Source organism: Branchiostoma belcheri, unplaced genomic scaffold, assembly GCF_001625305.1.
Source record: "Branchiostoma belcheri isolate BF01 breed outbred unplaced genomic scaffold, Haploidv18h27 scaffold16, whole genome shotgun sequence".
Taxonomy (NCBI): domain Eukaryota; kingdom Metazoa; phylum Chordata; class Leptocardii; order Amphioxiformes; family Branchiostomatidae; genus Branchiostoma; species Branchiostoma belcheri.
Window position 1 is genome coordinate 1488609 of NW_017803046.1, and position 19956 is coordinate 1508564.

General features: G+C 40.8%; 2 protein-coding genes across 3 annotated transcripts in view; one reads left to right on the forward strand and one right to left on the reverse strand.

Moving 5' to 3' along the window:
* The window catches only part of LOC109466011 (serine--tRNA ligase, mitochondrial-like), a 6669-nt gene extending 2062 nt beyond the window's left edge, over positions 1–4607 (forward strand). The window contains exons 1-5 of one of the 2 annotated variants that reach the window (XM_019763530.1): positions 1415–1582; positions 2092–2177; positions 2887–3048; positions 3161–3533; positions 4032–4607. In XM_019763530.1, coding sequence (XP_019619089.1) covers positions 1562–1582; positions 2092–2177; positions 2887–3048; positions 3161–3533; positions 4032–4547 — 1158 coding nt within the window. In that variant the 5' untranslated portion in view covers positions 1415–1561 and the 3' untranslated portion in view covers positions 4548–4607. Of the gene's footprint in view, positions 1–1414; positions 1583–2091; positions 2178–2886; positions 3049–3160; positions 3534–4031 lie in introns of those variants that run through there. The other variant, XM_019763529.1, reaches the window with a different exon arrangement.
* A 451-nt stretch (positions 4608–5058) lies between these two features.
* LOC109466010 (aryl hydrocarbon receptor nuclear translocator 2-like) overlaps positions 5059–19956 on the reverse strand; it is a 29012-nt gene continuing 14114 nt past the window's right edge. Inside the window, 16 exon segments of the mRNA XM_019763528.1 lie at positions 5059–6918; positions 7342–7531; positions 7898–7969; positions 7971–8021; positions 8961–9094; positions 9477–9595; positions 10115–10265; positions 10510–10616; positions 11087–11273; positions 13413–13442; positions 14982–15179; positions 15529–15558; positions 16107–16224; positions 16579–16671; positions 17326–17405; positions 17827–17984. Coding sequence (XP_019619087.1) covers positions 6710–6918; positions 7342–7531; positions 7898–7969; positions 7971–8021; positions 8961–9094; positions 9477–9595; positions 10115–10265; positions 10510–10616; positions 11087–11273; positions 13413–13442; positions 14982–15179; positions 15529–15558; positions 16107–16224; positions 16579–16671; positions 17326–17405; positions 17827–17984 — 1927 coding nt within the window. The 3' untranslated portion in view covers positions 5059–6709.

The following is a 19956-nucleotide window of genomic DNA, read 5'->3' on the forward strand; positions in this document are numbered from 1 at the left end:
ATATCTTCTGGGTTGTTGTGGCTTATTCTGGGTAGGCTGAGGTCTGTTTTTTGCTCGGCACATTTTCCCCCAGTGGTTTGGCTTGCCGCATGCATTGCAATTAGATCCATATGCTGGGCATTTGGCCCTGTCACCAAACTCGTGTGTGTTACCACAATATCTACAGCTCTTTGTACTCTGTTTGTACGTCTTGTACATGTGGGGTTGCTTCTGTTTGGACCCTGCCTGGTATGTCTTCTTTGAGACTACATCTACCCTATTACTGCTAGACGTGCCTGTCTGCATGGATAGAGAGGACATCTGTTTCTGGGTCGCTTCAAAGGCCCTGGCTGTGTCCATGGCGTCCTTCAGTGTCAGGTCAGGTTTCCCCTACCGAGGGTTTTCGTTGTACTTTCTTATGTATGCAGCCCCACGATCAGTTGGTCAACTAATCTGTCCTTTATTTCTGCATCGTCTTTGAATTTGCATTTCTTTGCTACGTTTTTCAATCTTGCTACGTAGTCATCAATGGGCTCGTCGGGCTTCTGTTGTATGCCCTGGAATTCATACCGATAGATCCTATGGTTTGTTTTGGGCTCCAAATGTGTTTCAAACTTCTCTAGGATTTTGTCTGGCTTCTTAGCGTCTCCCGCGTCTTCTCCCGTGAATTCCCAGCTGTTAAATAAGTCGAGACCTTGGGATCCAACCCACAACAGAATGTAGCTCACCTGTTGCTCTGGTTCTGTGTCTTTCAGGAAGCTCTTGAAGGCCAGTTCTGTTTTCTGCTTGAATTTCTTGTACTCTTCTACTAGGTCATCGGCATCCCAGTTCATGGAGGGGTGGAGGTGTCCGTTTGCTGCTGCCATCCTGGGTCTGTTTTTCCGAGGAATGCCCTGGCACAGTCTTCTCTCTTCCTCTCCCTCTTAACAATGGTTTACCGCTGCCACCATGTTGTGCGTTCTTGTCTATGATAGCCATCCATAGACAAGAACGCACAACAATCCCCAAAATCTTAGTGCATGTTTCCAACATCCCAAGCAGATGTACGATTCTACTCAGTTTTTTGCATTTTTGTATGTGTAAAATCAAGGACATTATATGTATAATGTCCTTGATGTAATGTAATATGTCTTGCTATTGGAGCATGGAGGTAGAAAAATCACACCATGATTGGAAGGAAGGAAAGAGATAAAAGTTTGGACCACCAAAGTTGAAAATGCCTCAAACACATGTTCAAAACACTGACTGTATGGAACCCTACATTTGCTTGGAGATGTTTTTACTTCCATGGTGAGTGGAACCCTACATCTGCTTGGAGATTAGTGTTGTACTACCATACTGAGTAGAACCCTACATCTGCTTGGAGATGAGTGTTTTAACTATACAAAGTTCAGTTATCTGAGACATAGTGTTTCCTTCCTGACGTTGACAGGAGGATGAAGTGTACAGGCTGGTTGACCTGTGGCAGGAGAGCTGCAGGGTCAGAGCCAAGGTGGACCAGCTACAGGAGCAGAGACAGGCCCTGGCAAGTCAGGCCAAAAGTTTGGCCAAAAGTCAACCCAACAGTGATGAATTTAAGGACATGCAAGTAAAAGGACGCCAGGTAAATATGATACATGTAGTTCGTTATCATCATCACCAGTCCCATAGCATAAGCCATTGGGATAATCAGATGTCATACATAGTCTCCAAGCAAATCCTAGGGTGGCCAAAGACGTTGGTCAGGTAGGTAGTATCCATTTGCCAGAGAGGGTCTAAAGGCTAATGGCAATGCCTGGTCAACTTTGTACTGTTTTTGGCCACCCTAGAATCTGCTTGGAGATTACTAGTAAGTCTACCAAGTCAAAAGTGCTTCACCTCTGGCAGCATTTTGTGCTTAAATGTTATTGGACTTGCTGTCAGACTATAGTATAATGCCTGGATGGCATTTGTACTTTCGTTCAACACAATCAGACCATTGCTCACCTCAAATATTCAGTCACTATATGTTGCTATTAATGTATGACTATTAATTATGAGCCAGCGATGTTGCTGAAAATCATAGGTTGATAAAAGGTGTTTGTTAACTACAATCACAATAAAGAATTCATGACTGCATTCACCTCCATTTAGCTCCGACAGGAATTTAACGAATCCAGCCATACTGAGACTGAGCTGAACAGTCAGCTGTACGACATTCTACTCAGGCTACCTAACAGGTTGGGACAGTACAATTCTTTTTGGTTTTCGTCAAAGCAATTTAGGAATTGTGTTCGAATTGCTTGTACCCTAATGATTGATGAGTGGCATTGATGGCTAGATATTGTGTCCTTAGGAAAAGTAGTTAATACCACTATCCTCAATCTACCCAGGTTTAAATGAGTACCTGACTTTGGTTATATAGGTAACAGGCTGTGCAAGAAGAGGGGCTTTCAAGATACAATGGATTACAAATTACTTTCTGTTCAATGAAAAAACTAAAAAGTGTAACTATTGTAAGTACTAGTACTGACAGTGACATTGACTTAGTTTCACGGTCAGGTCATGTGATTAAGCACGTTGGCAGAACGTACTGTGCCTGCGCAGAACCCCGTATTTTCACGTTTTTCATTTTTTGGTCAACGTTGCATCAGAATTTTGCCTGTTGCAGAGGATATTCTTTCCGACATAACATTTGGAAACTACTGTCGAAATGCTAACCTTATATGAGCGAATACGACCTTATATGAGACATTCTGCCGAAATGCTATGTACAATAGCATTACGGGTTTCGCGCAGGTGCAGTACGATCTGCCGACGTGCTATGTGATTATAGCCTAGAATCCAGCCTTGTTAGCCTTAGTCCACTCCCCAAGATCTGTTACCCCATTGGCTGGACTCCAGGATAATGTGATTACTGTAACCAATGAAAATGTACCTGTGTCCCAGCTGCCATCCCTCCACCCCTGTGGGTGACGAATCACAGGCCAGGTTAGTGGAGATGGTTGGAGAGAAGCCGTCCTTCACGTTTGTACCCAGAGGCCACCTGGAGCTGGCAGAGCGGCTGAACATTCTGCAGCTGCGACACCTGGCCAATGTGTCAGGCCACAGGTGGGGTCTCTGGGTTTCATACTCATTACCTGAATTGACATTTACCAGTGTCATAGGAGCATTATTACCCAAGTGTCTATGATAAATAACCAAATGATGACTTATCTTGCAGGTCCTACTATCTAAAAGGTGCAGGAGCGCAGCTACAGCATGCCCTGGTACAGTTCACCCAGGACAGACTGTACCAGCAGGGTTTCACCCCTCTGGTGGTACCAGACTTCTTCTACCCTGCTATACTGGAGGGCTGCGGTATGATGAAGGCTGGAGCATTTGACACTCAGATCTACACCTTAGACTCCAGCAAACACGAGGGGCTGTGTCTGGCGGGAACGGCGGAGGTCGGGATCGCGGGGATGTACAAGGACCACGTGCTGCGGGCGGACCAGCTGCCGCAGAAGGCGTTCGCAGTCAGCACATGTTACAGAGCAGAGACCTGGAGTGGGAGCGAGCCATACGGCATCTACAGAGTCCACCATTTCACAAAGGTACATGTACTAGTTTTAAACTCATTGATATTATTATTGTATACATGTAGTAGTACATGTGCTTCATTTGTTGTTTTAATTTATTGTATTACAATGTACTAGTATTACTGGGTAATAGTGTGTTTTTATCAAATTACTTTTTTTTTTTATAAATCATTCTTTTTATTGTTTCCAAAATTCACACAAAAGAAAGCATGGCACAACGAAACAAAATGAAACCACATGTATCAAATTACTTTAAATATAGCTGTCATTAACTTAAATTCATTCTGCCATAAATGTTAAAAATGTAAATTGTATAAGACATACTGGTAATTTAGCTAATAGCTTCAAGTTCTTGTTTGTTTTTCTAATTATAGACCATTTGATTGATGGGTTATTTAATGCATTATTTCTGCATTTTTTGTATACCATAGCTTAGCTTAGTGTTGGTTATACATGTATTGAAATGTCTGGGACCTGTTGATTATCTGATGTTTTTATTGCATTCTTCAACAGATAGAGATGTTTGGAGTAACTGCCAATGACCACGGCACCGAAAGTGAGCGAATGCAGCAGGAGTTTGTGTCCCTACAGAAGGACCTGTACTCAGAACTGGGCCTGTGTTTCCACATCCTGGACATGCCGACGCAGGAACTCGGTCTCTCTGCACACAGGAAGTACGATGTGGAAGTGTGGATGCCTGGGAGGGATTCATTCGGCGAGGTGTCCAGCGCATCAAACTGTACTGACTACCAGAGTAAGAGGCTGCACATACGGTACGAAACAGACCAGGAGGACCCGAAATACGCACATACGGTCAACGCCACGGCGTGTGCCGTTCCACGACTGATAGTCGCAATACTAGAGAACTTCCAACAAGAGGATGGGTCTGTGGTGGTGCCCCAGGCTCTACAACCGTACATGGGAGGGAGAAAGGTTATAACTGCCCTGGATGGGTTACCTATGAAGTACATGGGCAGGGAAAGGAGGATGTTTAAACAACATCAGAAAAAGTTTTCTAAGTACCGGTAATAAAAAGACTTGTATGTCCCATTATTTGCTATTTTGGAGGTCAGTGCAATTTTAGAAATTTTGTTTGAATGATCTGGAAAAGTCTGGAAGATCACAAGAGGATTTACATGTATGCTGCTTGGTAACTTGGGAAACTGTGATGATTTAGTATAACTGTTCAGAAAAAATGACTGTCTTCTTTAGGTAGGTGAACTGATATGCCAAGATCAGTTGGATCAATCATACCATTGTGAAATATATTCTTATCATCATTCCAGGTCAACTAAATACTGTATTATGTATCCTCTCATGTACCCAGTATAAACAAAATATTATGGGTTTTACATAATAATGTACTTTGATAGAGCATTTCCCTCAGTAGTGTGCTTGGACATGTAAGCTATAGATATAGATATAGGCAATCCCACAAGATTATATTGTCATAACAAGGAGGTTAAATGTATTTAACCTCCTTAGTTATAATGATAAACTAATTATTATAACACCTATGGAGACTCAGCATGCAATGGTGGCAGGTACAATGTAGAACAAGCCTTTATTTAACCCATACTGGCACATGGAAAAGAAATTTACAGGAAATATCATCACATGCTCTCAGTACAAAACAGAACATCATTTGATACAGATGTGAACAGTAGTAACTGTCATACACAAGTATGTGTCCAGTAAGTGTCATAACACACCTGTCATCATTTGTACCATCTTACTACTGCACATCAAGACAATATATTCACCACTGGCTAATCCATTAAGTTAAACATGATCTGCCAAAATCTTTCAATTAAAGATTTTCTACAATGAAAGTACATTCCAGTATGTCACAGTCTATCTGAGCTACAGTCAAGCACTTTATTTGCATCTTGGATACATGAATACTAAACTACACAAGCTACTTCACCACTGTACTGTGTGAAGTTCTATAACCTTCTAGGACTTTCTTATTTAAGAAATCATAAAATTGCAATGGTAAAAGAATAGCCATGGCACATCCTTAACCTGTGACACAATTATTTAACCTAAAAGCATTTTATGCTTCAATACTCTACACAATAAAAAGTATACTTAAATGCTGGTGACATACATGTAAAATAGATTTTTCCATTTCAGAACATTTAGCTCCAAGTTAGATAATAAAAAAACTGATGATAGTAGAAATAGTAAATAATGTTGCCATGACTAAACAATGTGCTCTGCATAGCACTAGCTCTCATTATATTACCCCCAATGGTGATACACAACAGTTCAACTGTAGCAAAAATTGTACAGCCAGACACATCAAAAGTGCAAGCCTTGTAAAAGTCCAGGAACACCACATTTATCCTGCACGAGTACTCAAAAGATTTCTGATACCTCACACCTCAGTATTTTCCATTTAGGGCATTATCAATCATATTACAATGGACTTTGTTTCAATCTAAACAATTACTAGTACATATACTGGACTTGCATGATTCTGGTGAAATGCTACCCATGCCTAAATCAGGTTTGTACCTTTCTGATGAGAGAATACGTTGCCTAAAATCCAAGGAAAAATAGGTAAAGGCTTTTATTTAGGTTGTCTGATAGGTGTGCTTTGATTCTTACAGATGTGCTTTCACAAATATCCCGTGTACTTACTAGCAGTCCATTTACAACAAATAGTACTATGATGACGTAAGATACATGTATCAATATCATCACACATAACAAACCCCATACAGATTCACCAATTTGTATCATGGGCACAACATCTTTACATGTATCGTACACAATGGTCTATTGTTTAAATTGTTACCAAAACTAGATACTGTATGTAGACTTTACATACATGTTTAGAAACATTCAAAAATTTGCATACACCTAGAGCAGAGCCAAAAGTTGTTTACATGTACATCAATTTTTTTCAGTAACAAAATATTTGAAACTTCTAATTTGGAAAAAAAGAAACAATACAGGACTTACATGCAACAGTAATGTACAGATTACACAACAGTTGACAGTTTCACTTATACAGTAAGTAGAATTCACCTACTGAAAGTCACGTTAACACCTTCATGATTTTGAGCCCCAGGCTGAATTATTTTTAGAAACAATCATTACCACACCTAAAAACATTGCATTGTGATCCAGAAATGTTAGATATGCCACATCAACAGACTTTCCCTCCAGTGAACATTGTTTGTTTACTCGGAGAAGGTTGTAAACATGGACAGGTCACCAAAGTCCTCGTTGTTGTAGTTGCTGCCGGTCGGGGGCTGGTCTAACATGGTCAACATGTCAGGGAACATCTCCTGGGGCTGTTGAGGGGGGTGCTCGCTGGTGCCAGACTGTGCCGAGGCCCCCTGCGGCCACTGTGCAGCCCATGGACCCAGGCTACCTGGGGGGACGCCATCTGCAAATGGGAGACGCCAGGTTTTTAGTACAGGGGCTGAACTATGTCCTACAAATTTGTAAGTGTAGAAATTATGATATCCTGTCATGTACATCACTTTCTGTATCTGTATAGCCGGTATAACTGCCCTTTGGCTTAACACACCAGCTTCACAGGCATGCATTGAACAACTTGTTGCACCTAACCTTTGTTGCATCTAACCTTTGAACATCTAACATTGTTTAAAGCTATCTAATGATAATTCCCCTACTGTACTTGGTGACAGCGAGTTGCACTCTGCGATTGTTCTATGAAAGAACAAGTTTTTGAACACCTCAATCCTTGGTAGGCATGACTGTTTCCTGTTCTTTTCTGAGCCAGTATTAGGAACTTAGTAGATGATTTGAAACACAGGCGCATGACAAAAGAGCACTTTTGCTGTACCTTTTTCTCCCTGGTATCCTGGGTAGACCCTCTGTGAGGAGTTGAGCTGGGTGTAGGTGGGTCCCGGGGATGTTGCTGTGGGGCTGTAGCTGACAGCTGGGGACACCGTGGGTGGGTAGCCAGCTGCAGCCCCAGATGCCATGGTGGTGAAGGTGGGGGACTGGGGTTTACTGTTGCGAGAGTTGGATGTCTGCAAACCGAGGAAAGTCCATGAAACACCATGGTGAAGAAAATGAGGCAAACTTCACGACCTCAATGAAAAGTGGTTTATATGCCGATTTGAGCTTTCATGAGTGAAGAATGGTTCAACCAAAAAAATATGGCAAGAGTGAGTTATAACAACTGCCTTAAAATCTGAAAGGCAATAAAACGAATCTGTACCTATACATGAAATAAAGATGTAGAATATCTATATCTCATAAAATTTTTGTACAATTGAAAAAGTATAACTTGCCAGTACTATCTGTGTCTTACATATAAACAATACCTTGCAAAAGTTAATGCATAGACTGTAACTGACCACAATATACCTCTTGTAGACACTTGGTACCCTTACCTGATTGGCAAACGGAGGAGATGACCAAGTGGCTGGTTTGGGCCCCTGTCGTCGACGGACCATCTCAGCCAGTCGCCCCTCCAGCTGATACCATGCTCTGTTGGACAGACCCAGGACCATATGCCTGCAATAGACGTCATAATGTTAGAGTGTGTCATATCTTTGTGTCTCTTTCCAGTCCATAGTTATAAGCTGTGAGAAGAAAAATATTTTTTCCAAAAGAAAAAACCTTCAAAGAAAAACTTTTTTCTGGTGCTCATTTTCGTACTTAAATCAGAAGTCTGTTGAACGAATTAAATTTTCCTGATGAATCAAATTTCTGGCAAGCCCAATTCTCAAACATGTATGGAAGAGTCACCTTACTAATGTTTAGCTTTCATGTTTGTGACACTTCATAACACTGGACTGGAGGAGAACACTGTGGGGTACGTTATGAAAAGTGCTGCCTGACCAAACAATTGTTAATGAAAGGAATCAAGATGATAAAGATAGAATTGAAAGTTAATATACTATAGTAACGAATGAACAAATAAGTGAACAATAGTAATAATACAGATTGAAGCCACCTTCAGTGATACAAATCAGAACAAGTAATCAAGTTCAGTAACAACGAGGATAAAAACTGTTAAGAAATAATGGGTCAATATGAGTCAAAGAAAGAATACGGTCCAATGTAAAGGTAACTAACTTCAAACAAAACATATCTGAAGAAGTCAGGCTCATAGCAAGTGAGGAGTTGCCTTACAATGCAAGTGCTGTTTTACTGCGAATGTTACTGTTTGACGAGGGAATACATTTTGTAGTTAGGTACACTTTGTCCTACTATTTCGTAGGCTTTTTTATTTCTTAAGACAGGAATCAAAATCACAATGTGAGACTACTCCTCAGGGTTATGCAAAGTCTTCTCCCTTCTCCTGTCTTTAAGATCTGAAAATGTCCGTGGCCTGGCAGCAGCGTAATGATCGTGACGCTGCGTCACAGCTTTGTCGTCTGTTTCCACTCATTCACCCACCTGGGGCGATCTCTGCGCCGTGAAGGCGGCGGCTCGGAAGGACCCACTCACCGGAGGCGAGGCCAGCGGCTTGTTGGGGTCCTGTACGCCGGGGGACGGCATCATGTAGTTCCCCGTGGCCTGGTACGCCTCGCGGTTGTCTGGGTAACCAGATAAGTCCTTCGCCTTGTCATCCTGGTCCATACCTAGTAGGGATTGTCAGTGTAACAGGGTTTGAAGCCAATGCCTACCAAATCATATTTGATACACATAGACATTTTCGTAGTGTGAGTACTGTAACTGTAAATCACTTAATATTCAGGGTAGCAACATTTCATGCAGGACCATATGTCCATGGTGGTGGCAGGTGCAGAAGAAAAAAAGTCGGCGAATTATTATTTTGTTTGTAGCAATGATAAATTCGTGGTACAGAAGTAAGAATATACCGGTAAGAATGTAAGTACTGCAAAATAATCATGATTTACAGTAATTCAAACCTAACAGCCTGCTCTTATCCAACTTAACATACAAAAACTGGTGTGTGACATGTTTAAGCAGTTAACCAGTTAAGTGAACAAACCAACAAACCTTGTACAGTCTGTACTTGTGTGGGGTCGAACTGTGCAGAGGTGAGTGCAGGCATGCCCTTCCCCTCCATGGCTCGTAGTCTGTCCATCTCCTGCTGCTGCTGCTGCTGTTGGAGGTTCCTGAACAAGCAGGGAAATCAGGAAATCATACAAACTCAAGCTGTATAAAGGGTTATAGGCCTTTAGATGAAGCTGGAGGTCCAGTGAAATGGACCCTCAGATGAGGTCCAGTGTTTGAGAAAAGCCACGCCTCAAGGACAATAAAGAGCCCACCATACACAATGATTGTGCAGCATTGATAAGACAAGGCATAGGAACTGATCAAAGCTAACAGTCCAGTCTTATATATAGTATGTAGTTTGCGCTAACTAAACAAAACTGGAGTATTACACTAGTGGCAATTGTAGCAAATCTTAGCCACTAATTTCGATGACACTGTGAAGTATAGTACTTTAGAACCTCTATAGTATACTACTGTAACAGTATACTGCTCATTGTACCCTTTATAAATACATGTATAGTATAGCGTACATTTGTAGCTCAGCACTTTGACTTGCCTTGACCTTAATTGCAATCCAAACAAATAAAGATACACAAAATTGATGTCTAACTGTAAAACCAGGGTGGTGCAGTACTTACTTGACTGAAGTGTTAGTGCACACGATGTACTCCACCTCATCAGTGTAGGGGTTCTGGAAGCTGAAGAGGCTTGTCCGCAGCCACACCCACTCCCCGTTCTTGGCCCGACAGCGGTACATCACCGACATCACCTGCCCCTTCATCTTAAGTACTGACAGGGCAACACACAGACAGTTAAGACTTCAATTAAGAAAGTAGAACCAGTCAAGTATAGACAAAAGATGTGACGGCTAACAGTGATGGAACACTGCTTCTGATGCCGAATATAACGCTTTTTACTTGTCACCTCTATCAGCTCTTACTGACTTTTAAAATTGGTTTATATATTAGACTTAAAATCTTTGACTTTTTGATATGTTGTACCTTCTCCTTGACTAATAGGATTTTACATGTACCTTGCTCGAAGCTCTCTTTCAAGTTGGGCTGGTCCTCGGGATGGTAGAAGTCGAAGCAGGTTTTCCCCAGCAGGTCCGTGGGCTGATATCCCAGGACAGGGATCACTCTGCACAAATGTACAGGAAATAAGACTCTAAACAGACTGCAGTTATCACAACACTGTGTGAGACAGTGCCTGTTTTAAAATTTGTCATTTTACTCAAACTACTGAAATGGAAATGTCATAAATTGCACACTCAGGAGTATTGCACAAGACCCTGCAATCAGACATCATTACCTCAGACTGATAAGTTTGTATACAAAATAACATAACACTGAATGTAAGTGCACTAGTCGTAGGGCATATCATACATTATTATACAGTCAAAACTGCCCAAGACCATTCAGGAGACAGAGAAAATCTAGCCGAGATCACCTGGATTTTATATACTTGGATCATTGGGACAAAATTTTTTAAGGTGGTCCTTATATACAGGTGGTCCCTTGTATAGGTTTGACTGTATGTTACATGCAGACTATAGCTGAGATGAGAAGTACATGTGACTGTATACTATATGGCCAGAAAAAAAAGCTCACCTCTGGTCCACGAAGGTGAACTTGCCGTCCATGCTGTGTCGGGAGATGAACTCGGTGGGGGGTGAGGTGGTGTTGAGGTCGCTGCAGCTCGGGGAGCTGGTCACCTGCAGCCTGCCGATCGCCACCAGGCAGTAGTGGCTGTTGCCGTGGCCATCCGCGTCCGCATCCTGCTGTTCCAGCACCACACCTACAGGGGGCGCACCAGGAAATACAACTCTTCAGAACTTGTGACCATAGTAGTCTAGATACCCTAGCCGAGTATCAATACTATTCTAGCTCCGGTTGGCTCCTCTGATTGCTTCCCTGTTCAAAAGACAGGAAACTGCCCCCATCTAAATGTTGAATACCTTTTGGAACCAGTGTACATGATCAATTAGCTGGGATTGAACTTCTGAAAGCCTGTTTGTACCCAGGTCTGTTGTTACCATTATTGAGGATTGTGCAACTCAGAGCTAGTCAGAACTCTCGTGTGACAAATATTCAAATGCCTTCCAATGGGGGCCAGAATATTCAGCAGGGAAGCATACACAGGAGCGGCCTGCGGCTAGAATGGGATGGACACAAGGCTAATACACACTCCCGTTAGTATTAAGAAGCTTAATACTATCCTTTTGTCTTAGGGCAATGATGGACAGTAGACACCAGCAGCTGAGAGAACAGATTGTACTTTCCCAAAAAAGAGCTCAACAACAGACAACTGGACACAGAAATTAAAAGTACACATACCGGGTATGCATGAACAAACAGTGATGAAGTTTTGACAACTTTTTGCTTTATTTCAAGGTACACGTTTGCATGTAGTACTAGTGTACACACATGTATGATGATTGTTGCAGCTTCATAATGATATTGTACTTTGTATAACATATCTGGAATTTTGAAAGTAAGACTGACCAACAGCAAAAGCCAAGATAGCATATGTAGTACATGTTTAGAAGGGGAATCGTAGAAATGTTGAAGTCAACATGCTACATGTACAAAATGTATTACAGAATCTGATGTTAAACTGAGACATTAACATGGGCTCCCCATGCCAAAACGTGTATCCAATGAGTAGTAACATGTGTGCCAAAGCCACTCTGACAGTGACTGAACTGCTACAATTAGTATTATACATATCAGTGTACTGCAAACTAATGTCAAAGTAGCCTCTGCACATAATGATGCATGTGCATGTAACTAATATAAGAAATGGACGATCAAGTCTTTTGAATAAATCAAATGAACATCTTAGTGCTGTTGATAAATTGCAATGTCTGGCAATAAGGTCAACTATCCGAGACCTTACCTTACCAACTATCCGACATGATCAGCAAATTTTTCTTAGCAAAATGATTAAGTACAGTAACAGGGGAGTTACTTCCCATACCATATAGAAATGCAGCAGAGCAAACTTAAGGCAAATAAATAATTAAATATTATATTACTACAAAATGATGAACAACAAAGAGAGGAGTATGCAAAAAAATGAAAACAACGGGAAAGGAAGGCTAATCCAATATCCAACTCCTTTAGAAAAGAGGAACTCTAACTTGATTCAAAACAAGAGTGGTTCACTTTGATTCACTAGCAAGGGTACCTGATCCTTAGGCAGTATTGACAAGCACAACTACACACCAGAGCACAGGCACATATGTACACCAACTAAACCACCAAACAGAAGGGAAAATAAAGACTTAAAACACAGAGGACAGTATTCTTTTCACACTTGCAGGCCTTATTGTTGTCGATACATGTAGTGAAAATGTCTGCCTGATTGTAGACTCAAATCTCACAGCCAATGAGATTAATACTAAGACACTGACAGAGACAAATTTGGACGTGATGTGGGTCACGAAGTGCACTTGAGTTGATGCATGTATCCATGCATGATCACTTGATGCCCACATTATACATACCATCCAGCCAATACATTAATGCCCAACATGTCATTCAATATATCAATATATGCGTGCTTAAAACTACCACAATGCAAAAATGACATCTCTGTCCAGATAAACTTCTTCAATCTGCTCTGACCAATGCAAACCACCACGACTGAATGAAGCATGAATTATTCAAATAATTAACTGGCATGCAAAAACTTGCAATATCCCAATACATATACATTTGTACATCACATTCTTTTCTACTTGGAGCACCCATTTTACAAACATCAGCGCCGAGCTCATAAAGAAATGCATCCAAAGCAGAGTAGCTGTGAAGATTCATGCGAGGAGTTTTTTTTTTAAATAAAAACCTTGAAAAAAAAAAGACTTCTCAATCAAACCAATGGACGACAATGCCACATTACTTAAGAACCCGGATTTCCTTGCCACTAACGTACCTGCATTGACCAGCTTAGCGGCAAGTTTTCCTGGAGTCAAAAACAAGAATTACAGCATTGTTCAATCATTAGATCACAGCATGTCTGATTCAGATTTCAGTGATTTTGTGATCATGCATTCATCCATGCTTAAAATCACCAGCAGCCTGCACTACTTTGTGTGACGGGCATAGAAGTTTTTATCATGTCATCCCTGAACTAGAAACTTTAACATTCAAATCATGTCCTGAAGGCTTGAGGGAAAAATGTAATATGCAAGGAATGATTTAAAACATATAATGAGTAAGAAAGTATGAGGATAAAGAAATTAGTAAATGATGCCTATAAAAAAAGTAAACGAAAATTAAGAAAAGAATGCACTAGACTTTAAGCCTCCTTCATTAAGTTTAGCCCCTAATAATGGACACAGCAGATATGCCCTTTTCTACAATGTACCAATGAATGAATTGAGTTTAACATGAATCTAGAAATATCTGAGATCCTAGGACACTACCTTTTATGTTAAGTTCCTGATAAGATCTACATAAATATAAACCGTATAAATATAAATACATGTATAAGATCTACAAAAAAAGTAAATTGTCTTAAGCATGCTGATGATTTTGACAGAACCTTAAAGATGCCTCACAACTTTGCTATAAGCGACCTAAAGCTTTTCTAAAGCTTTTCCTACAGTGCGATTTAAAATATAATTGTCTTCACCTAGCATAATAGTCCTATCATAATGCCTCATTTCCTACATTTTAATTCTGCCTACTTTTCTTTAAAAAACTGCCCCATGCATGTAGAAAATACATATCATACCTATTACAAAAATGCTAACATTAAAAATAAAGGCAGAAATAAAATAGGCACAGACATACTAGTATCTGATTAGCTAAAGGTCTTTCTTTGCACTTCTCTGTCAAGAATTGAATTCAAATGAATATTAAATCTCAGTTAGATAGGGTGGTAGTAAGCAGCAGCATATAAACAGCAACATAACAAGAAACTACAGGCAATGATAGAGATGGTATCATGCTAGCTAAAATTCAGAAAGAATTTGTATACACTTGTACTTTTTTGGGACCCAATGGCAGATGACATCGAGCTATGCAATACCCTAGTAGATTGTGCATAAACCTACTGCCTTCTGGGAGACAAGTGCACGGGGCAACCAATAGCATTACCATAATGTTGTCCTCTGAATTACCCACAGTGCCCTGCATCTCCCAGAAGGCAATGGGGATTCTGTGAAAAGGTTTATGGGCCAACCACACCTAATATACATGTAACAAGTATCTACAACTTGACTGTAGTTTCCATCACTTTTTTGACTCATAAAAAAACAAAGCAGCAGTCTGTAAACAGACCTGAGTGTACATCTACAAAAATGTAGTAGTCCTTCCAGTACAAACTCAATTTTTGCTCTTCCTTTGTATTACTGAAACACTGGAATTAGAATTTTTCATGATTTAATTCACATACCTAGATGGAATAAGCATCTTGAAACTTTTGTAACATAAGAGGGTTTGTTGCAGACTGATACCTTGCCCCCCCTCCTGAAGTTTGTATTTGGTACAGTCCTACCTGTGGGCGGCCATGACTTGATGTACCCCGTGCAGTGTACCACGGCGTACTGCTCCCCGTCCTTCCCCGGCGGACCCAGCCCGTTCCGCTGCCGGATGTGGGCGAGCCGGGAATGCTGGGAAGGGTCCTGGATGGCGTTGCCAACCCGCATGCGACAGATGAAGCCACGTCGAGACCCCATGCACAGACGAATGGACGCTAAACAACAACGGGATGGGGAAAAACATTCACTTTGCTGGCTATGAAGAAGTCATATTCCTCATCCCTACAAGCATTTTAGTTTTGTTGGTCTTCTATACTTGTCTACTAGGAACTGTATCTATACGTGACAAATGAATCTCTTCAACGATATACTTGTCTAGTAATTAAGCTTTAATATACATGTGTTAACACAACTGTTACTTAAGAAGCAAAATTGACAAGGAGAAAATAAAGCACAATATGAAATTTTCACACAGCAGATAAAGAGCTCCAAGTAGACATAAAATAAAAATCAGTTTAAAATCATCAAACAGTATTAAAAAAATCCAAACTACAGTGTACTTACACTGGTGCCCTTCTTTCTTCACTGTTCCAGCTGTAAAAAAAGGATACATGTAAGTTTGAACTTTTAGGTGATTAGGTACCATTATGTTTCTGCATTCTGAGACCAGTTTTATTTGCATTTAGATGTGATATATCCTTGCATGTACATCTACATGTATGCCTCCAATAAAGCTGATTACTGTTCAGTACAGTATGGAGTTACATTTCAAAAACCCTTGCCTACGTGACCCATGCCTCCACTTTTGCTAATTACAGTTGTAACAGCACAGAAAGGGTCATATTCACATTGGACATGCAATGCACAGTGCTTCTGTTTCAAAGGCACTTCTCTCTCTCTCTTTTCTGCGAACAGTCTGATCGACGTGACCTGTGCCTCCAATATTGCTTATTACCAGTTGCAAAGGTACATCAGAAAAGGTCATACAATTCTTCTTTTTCAAAGGCCTCTCCCTAGAATCCTTCAAACACTTAAAATTGATACATGTGACCTATGCTTTCTTTCTTGCTAATCACTGTTGCAATGGTACAGTAGAAAAGGTCATATCTATGATGGGCACACAGTGCATACGAATGCCTTACTCTTGAGGTCCAGGATACGGCCCTGATTGGGGTTCTCTGCCGTGCTGAGCTGCTCACGGACCTTCTCCACATCATCAGGGTGGACAAGGTCGTACAAGGTCGAGCCAAACCAGTCCGACTGGAAATATAACAACCAAAATCATATATATCTGGGATACATCAAAAGAAATTTTCAAAAGTAATTAGTTACAAAGTGAGTGCTTATTACACTATGTCTCACCAGTTTGAAGTGCACTCTGTGGAAAAAAAATTATGTTTGTGTCTTTTGCAAACACTACTAAGTACATGTACTCCTTTCACAATTGATTACATAGATAAAATTTGTAACATCTACCATTATCTTCTGGAATAAAAGGAAGGTAGTCATTCAGACCGATTGTATGGAACCAATTTACCACTACATGCACTTGTACCTGTATGTTAAACATGTGTGTATATTGAATTGTGTATTACCCAGAAAACAGACGCTCACCTGTGATTGGTTGAGGACGGGCACCACAGAGTCTGATACGTAGATGATTCTACCCGTCTCACACGCTGACACAAACAGGAAACCATCCGCTGCCTGGAAAACACACAGAAATGACTCACAAGCCAAACCTCTCTCTGGCTGGCTTTTGCAGTTTTATCATGCACAAACACAAATGTAGTACTAGATATAGATTATAGCAACAAAAAGAAATAAGGAACACCTAATCTATCACTGTCAGCATTGCTGTAGCTTTAAAAGTTTACATCCTCCCAAGATTGTTAGGTATATCGGGCATTATGTCATACCTAGGAGCAATAACGTTCGATACGGTCGTTCCGGCCCGTGTGATAACTAGCGGTACGGCCCGGGGGTTCTGAATGCGTACGGCCCAGGGCTTCCAAATGTTCCATAGAACAATTTGAACGCGTTTCGCCCTAACGCGTGCGCCGCTTTTGAAAATTCGAATACAAAATTCGGACATTGGAATTGATGTTGTTGCATTTTGGGGTTTAGGGACACCAAATTTTTGCTCATTTCGCATTGAAAGGCGTGTTTCCTTGGGTGGGTATACGTATGACATAAATAAAATACAACACGGGGTATTCCGCATCACCCTCGGTCCCAGCCCTCGGCCGTCGGGTGATCCCACGCGCGGTCAGGCTGGTACCTCGGGCGATACGGAATACCCTGATTTGTATTCTATATGTACTCTACTAGTCTACTCACTAAGCTATTGCCTCTCCTTACCTCCAGTATAAGGTGTTTGAGCTCTTGGTCAGTGAGGAAGGAGGGTTTGTAGGTTCCCTCTGTACTGGTGTTACCTGTTCCTGGCAGAAACACACAACATAAAAAGTCACTGTTTTCAAGAACTTTCCCTGCACAACTTCAAGCAGGTCCTTTAATCTAGAAGTCAACAACAAAATGAAAAGTGGTAAAGAAAGACTTAGGGGAAAAAATTTTGTTCCCTGTTTCAGTCCTGAAATAATTAGGGCCGGTACAGGTTGGGATTATTTTGTGATCCAACTTATTTAACACTTACATGACTTGTATATATTTAATGTCAATATTGGAACACCGATTGTGTAACACTTCATCAACAAAGTGTCCGATCATGGAACTAGTAAAGGTTGAGCAGCTAAAAAAATTTATGCCCCTTGCTGGGGTCCACTCAAAAAACATCACACAAAAAAAGGCTAGGGTCAGCAGTTTTTTCTATTCATCTATACACATGTTGAACACCCTACTCACCTCTGAGGGACTTCATGTGTGACACAGCCATGCGCAGGATGGTCAGCTTGTCCGGTTTCCGTGCCAGGGCGCTGCACGTGGGCACCATGTCCGACAGCTCGGCGATGTACGCCGTCATCTTGTTGCGCCTGCGGCGCTCAATCTCGCTGTGGTTCTCTCTGGAAGAGACAAGCAAAAAGCTTCTTCCACTACAACGTAGGAGACAAAGGGTTGTCCTGTCTTCAGGTTTAGTTAGTGACTACATGTAACTACATGTACAGACAATGGTTTATTAGGACACCACAAAAAATTTGTTAGTATGGTAATGGACATGTTCTTTTTGTAGAAGGTAAGTCACAGCCTGCAGCATGTGAAGCTTTCATTTGACACTTATCCAAAGGTTGAACACTGACTGGTTGTATTACTTAATTCAATTGGGTGAGATCCTGGTCACATACTGGTATGTTATTACCACAAATTGAGATGTGTGGTACAAAATCCTTGTGGATGGTCGGTTATGTCATTGCCTTGCTGAAACTACAACCACAACAAATCATACAATGAACATGACCATATAAATATGTCCAATGTAAAGATGCAATATAGAAAGATCACATGCTAAGTGGTGACCACAGCAATGGGCAGTATACACTCCAGCACAATTAACAATCCCCCTGCTGCTTGCACCTATATTCAACAAAATATATACAGTATCTTGCTATTTACAATGTGTTTGGCCACAAACATGGTAAATGGAGGATCAGAAAGTGGTCATTCATCCTCTCTTGGCTGGAGTAACTTTAATAGAGTTATTAGACCTACTCATATCAGTGGCCTTCGATGTGGTCTGCTAAAATCACAATTGCACAATGATCCATGGGAACTGATCACTGTTGATACAATCCATGTTAACATCAGCGCATTGGTGGGACATTGCAAGTGACATTTTCAACATGTTGTAAAGTTACACATATGAACATTCCCTGAAATCAAAATGATACCATTGTGGTTAGAACATACACAAAACACATGCTTGTCAAATTCTATATCACCTTATCTTGTGCAGGATATAGCAATCCAAACATAAATCATGATAGATAGAGATTCCTGGAGAGCAGATGAAAGCTTTTGTGGACAGGTGCCAATCAAACTGTCAAAGATGGAAGGTAAGTACAGTGCAGAGCCTAGTAAGCATTGGAGATATACAGAAGCCTGCTAAGGGACAGGTCTACAGCTTGGAGCTTTAGCAAGATTAGGGTTGAGATGTGCTCTACATCTAAGTTATCATGTTACGTTTTGACTGAATTATGCAGAGTTTTGGCAAGCAAAATGAACGAGTTCACACAAGCAACAGAGTGAACGAAAGAAAAAGAAAAGGAGAAGAAAGAAAAGAGAACTGAAGAAGGGGCTGCTGCATGGCGCCCAAAGGTCTGACCCACCTTGCGAACCTTTCCTTATCGTTCTCGTCTTTCTCACAACCATCGCGCCTGACAAAGGAGCAACAATCAAGAATCAGCCTGAACCCAGACAGCGCCTGTTGTTTGCTTTTTTGTGTAGCAAAATGGTGATGCAGTTTCTCTTGTTGCTGTTTTTTTTATAAGAGAAACTTGGTTTCCAACAAAGCATAAGCCGAAACATGAACAGTTTTGAATGTGGCTCTTCAATCTTTTGGTGAACAATCTACACTAATATACTATATTAATCAATGGTGCAAAATACAGTGACCTTCATGAATTTATTATTGCTACTGAACAGTGACATTTGCGGCAGAAAGGCCAGTCAAAAGGCAATGGTTACCAGACCACAATAACAGGCTGTTAAACAAATAAGCTCTTGTCACTATTATTTATACTGGTATTAATGTATTACTGGTACAATTGACGCCATTGGTCACAGTATGTTGCAGCATGGTATAAAGGTAAGTGTTGAATAAATGTATATTAATACTTCTCTAAAAATATGTTTACATTACGTGAGCAAATTGCTGTGAGTGTTAGTAGGTTTAAAATTACATTCTTAAAACCAGAAACACAGATACAATGGGCTTTTTGGTGATTGAATTTTGTTGGAGGCTTCTTTTATCTGTGTAAATGGAACTGTGTGACAATGTTTCTTTCTAGTTTTCTGTTCTAGAAGACTTCAATTCAAGCA